A 4,464-nucleotide genomic window follows, 5' to 3' on the forward strand; every position below is an offset into this window, starting at 1 on the left:
TCACAGTCTGCATAAGTGGGCTGGATTTATGCAAGATTACAAAGATTATAAAGTAGATAAAATAAAGTTTATTCAAGCAGCCTTCGCCTTACAGTGAGATAAAGAAATTGTTTGAGCTGTTTGCTGTAAATATACAAATTCAAGTAATATGACTGCCTTTGTTCTCAGACTCCTCAAATACGAAGTAAATTAGTTTTTTTTATAAGTAAAGGATAGAGTAAAAATGTATAAGGTGTTTACCTCTTTATTATATTTTAATTCTTAGACATAATGTGGCATTTAGAAGATAAAAGGGGAGACTCATATCCACACTTACTGCCATGGTCCTAAGCTGGTCTACCCTGACAGGACCTCAAACAGGCATGTTTACTGCCTCTGATAATTCATAATTTTTGGGGGACAATAATGCACATATAAACATTTATTTTTATAGATTTTTACTGCGCGATTAAAGGGACAACAAATGTTACATGAAGTATGACATTATACCTCGTAGTCCATATTTTTTTGTATTTTTTGTAATGCAACTTGTTCATTCGTAAATATATATATGTACAGATATAACTTTATAGGCATTGGCAGATAACAGTTTGTAATTAACTTGTTTTAAGTGTGAGATGTTTTCACAAATTTCTTCATAAATCAGAAGAAGCAGCGGTAAGCCTTTTGTATTGTTTTAGTTAATTGTCAAATGTCAGTACATAACCATATTTACCACGGTTCTCTGAGGCATCGTACTGGCGAAGCTGGAAGTTAGAGGCGTCCGGCCTGGTGCCTGTTGCCGAGAAGATGACACCGCTGTGCCGGGGGCCGCTGGGCTGCGGAAGGTGGCAGATGATGGAGAGCGAGATGGAGGAGGACCACGTGAAGTTGACACTTCCTCAGTTTCAAAGCCGATGCCCTCACCTGCACGGAATCGGTGAGTGCGTCGAGTGCCGTCATCGTCTACCACTGTGTAAGTGCCACGGACATTGCCGTCGGCGTCTGCGCTCTCTGAGCGTGAATATTGCTCCGAGTCAAAGGCGAAGTTATAGGAGGCATCAGCGTTGGAGTCAGCGAGAGGGTCGACGAAGGGGACCTCTTGAACAGGGACGATTCTACCTGTTGGTTGACCGGAGGGTGCTCCTGGAACCGCGGGTCCTACAGGAATGTGATCACCCTCAGCAATAAATCCTGTACGGGACCCAGCTTCATATTCAATAGCTTGTCGCTGTCCATCATCAGCAACAAAGTCGAAGTTTCCCACCACGTTGTTGTCTCTGTCACCTGATTCTGCTCGTGAGTGACTGGACGTTTCGTAAGCAAATGAATAACTTCCGTCAGGTGACTGTTGGCTGCGAGTATTGGCAGGTTCGAACTGACCTGTGTATGGGCGTGCTGAGGGACGTGAGGACGGGGAGCTGTACTGAGTTTGTGAGCTTGTGAAGCCGGGAAGACGTGGAGCAGATGGTGAGCGAGAGAAAGTTGGGGTGCTAGAGACGGAAGAAGGTAGGGACGCTGATGGACTGCGGTAAGGGGTTTGTGATGATGAAAATGCAGATGATGTAGTTTGAGACTCGGAGTGTGACTGTGGTGCTCGTGGAAGGTGATCGCCTCGAGCCAGGAATCCCGTGTCACTTCCAGCTTCGTAAGTGACACTGCGTCTGACACCGTCGTCAGCCACGAAAGAAAATTTTCCATCAACATTGAGGTTAGCGTCAGCAGACTCAGAACGTGAGTGATCACCAGCGTCGAAGGAAAAAGAATAAGAAGGATCTGAGCTTCCAGTACTTCTTTGGAAAGACACGGGCCCTGCTGGGGTACCTGAAGGTGTGCTGAAGGGACGAGATGGAGCTCCTGAAGCTGTAGATGCTCTGAAGGAGGCAGAGGATGCTGGAGAAGTAGGTCGCAAACTAGAAGAAGGGAACGCTGCAGGAAAAGAGGAGAGTCTGGTCGCTGCTGGAGTGGACGCAGGATCTTCTGGTGCCTGCGGTAGATCGTCACCCTCGACAACAAAACCAGTGCCACGACCGGCTGTGTAAGTGTAGGTTCGTGTGCGACCTTCTTCGTCAGTGTAAGTGTAAGAGCCACGCACATTACCGTCTGAATCACTTTGTTCGCTACGTGTCTGACCTTCTTCAGCGAACTGGAAGCCATATGAGGCATCGGCGTTTGGATCAGCAAGGGGGTCGGTGAATGAAGGGCGAGCACGAGCCTCAGCGTGGGCACGAGCAAAGTCAGGATGCGGGACAGGGAGATGGGCACCCTTGGGCTGGAATCCACCCTCATCAGCTACATACTGGAGGTGAATATTGTTGCCTTCAGGGTCCCTGTAGCCGAAGTTTCCATCTACCTGACCAACCCTGGATGAACGAGCACCCTCGAAGGCTCCCTCACCGGTGTCATAGCCGTACTTGAAGGTTCCATCAGCGTGTTGAACATAGTACTGGGAACGTCGTCCAGTGCCCACATGCGGAATTTTGTAAGCACTTTCGTCGGGCCGAGGCGAACTAAGCGTGCTAACCGCTAGTGCGGACAACAGCGCCTGCAACGGAGATTGATATTAATCATATTCTGTTCATAAAAGATAATGCATATATAAAGTGAGAGGAGACTAAATAATGAATATTGCATTTTATATCTGTTCTGATCACGGTGAGCCATATCTATTCCTGGAAGTTTCATTTTGTTTAATCTGTCGGTGAACTTATTGAAATTCTAGAACCTCGATAGGCATTTATCTCGTTAAAGCTTTGTTTTTGAACTTATTTTAATAAGAATCTGCATCAGGATTATATATGAGAAAAGTCTTATCTGCGCCTGTTATTAAAGCAATGAAACGAATAAGAGCAAAAACAATTATTGTTGATGACATTTATCAGCATTCAGATGCAGACACTGATTGACGTACAAATACCAACACTGAATATGTTCTAATTAATTATAAATTCAGAAAACAATATTTGCTCCAATAGACGAAGTAACTGTTATACAGATTAAAATCTTGTAGCTATACAGATTACTGTCAAGCTGAATATTACAAAATGTTCCGCATCTATAAGAACGAAGACAACAAATATATAAAGGGTTAAAGATCAAGAAATAAATTTAAACCAACCAAACCTTCGGACAACCTAATGTCTAATTGGAAATCATCAAGGTGAACGACGAAAACATAGAGATGAAACATCGAGATAAAAACTAAAGAGCCCGTGTATAACTACTAGAGAGAAGTTTTGTGATTTATCAAATAGTTCACAACTTGAAGCCTCGGTAAAGAGGTGTATTAAAGCGTAAATGTAGATAGTAAGGGTATAGAGTCCGAAAAATATTTAGGCATCAGGAAGAGGTAATATAACAGTAAGGAGAACTCGTTAGAAAACTGTGCTTGCTAGTGAAACTAACCACAAACAAATATTATTATGAACATGGAAATATTAAATTATCGTATAGCAGCATTAAAGTACGTGCAACCCCAAACAAAATATTCATAAAAGTTATACTCAAGAGATTAAATAAATGTATTCAGGAAGTTAGAAAATCACGTTGTTTAATGGTGTGACATCTAGCAAAGAGTGAAGATCCCGAGGAATGCACTGGTTGTGGGATTGGCAGGGCATCCAGCCAGGGTGGAGGGGAGGGAGAAAATGAAGGAATACGTTTAGAAGACATTAACTTAAACATAAACGTAAGAAGACGTGGCCGTTAACCTATGTGCTGGATGGAGTTGTCTTACCAACAACAAGAGTGAGACACCCAAAGGCTTGACGAGAATGACGGGGGTCTTTCAGGGTCACATAACCTAGACGAGCGAGTAAGTGTTTATATTTATTTAAATTAAAGGTTTAAGATCTCTTTTATCGCCATCTGCTAGTAATTGCAAGAATCAGCGCAACAGTCAGTCAGGGTTGTGGTGGACATACCAAGCTAGTCCAGGGCGCCATGGTGTGGTGGGCGTGAGGGTGAAGACGGTGTGGTGGCCGGAGGTGGTGTGGTGGATGTGTGTGCTGTTCACCTCTTATATACCAGATTCTCAGGCATGATGGCGGTCGTCCTTGCTCTTCTTGCCCGTTATCTTGTGTCGCGCCACTGACTGATCCGGATTTCACCCCGTCTTTCAGCGCCAGCAATGACCCGTGCTAATCCTTCTCTTGTTGGGAGGCTTTCATGATATTTTATTTTTTCACTTTGCGGAGCTAGGTCAATGAACGCCTTACCTGATATTTAGCAATTGGAGAAAATTTCTCTAGCTACCTCGCCCCACCTACGTTATGTGTTCTTCACTGCAGCCTTTAAGTCAAACACTCACTAACACAGCCTAAAGATTCTTGATTCTAGGTCATCTTTGAATAGTACAATATATGTCTTGAGTGATTATGAATTGGTCATCAGCTGTGTAAAAGCGAAGTGAAGAAATCTTTCAGGGAGTGAGTGAGTGAATCAGTCAATTAATAGTGGGATTTAGAAAGGCATTTCCTGTAGCTG

At 43.7% G+C, this 4,464-nt stretch overlaps 1 protein-coding gene across 1 annotated transcript; it reads right to left on the bottom strand.

Moving 5' to 3' along the window:
- Positions 1–715: 715 nt before the first annotated feature.
- LOC121864735 (DNA-directed RNA polymerase II subunit RPB1-like) lies at positions 716–3,998 on the bottom strand (the record flags this gene model as incomplete). The annotated part of the gene is made up of 2 exons (XM_042363892.1): positions 3,903–3,998; positions 716–2,524 (listed from the first exon to the last, which is right to left on the bottom strand). Coding segments are annotated over exons 1-2 (1,830 nt in total), but the record flags the coding sequence as incomplete, so codon positions are not given.
- Positions 3,999–4,464: the final 466 nt, after the last annotated feature.

This window comes from Homarus americanus, unplaced genomic scaffold (assembly GCF_018991925.1).
Source record: "Homarus americanus isolate GMGI-L3 unplaced genomic scaffold, GMGI_Hamer_2.0 scaffold20771, whole genome shotgun sequence".
Classification (NCBI taxonomy): Eukaryota; Metazoa; Arthropoda; class Malacostraca; order Decapoda; family Nephropidae; genus Homarus; species Homarus americanus.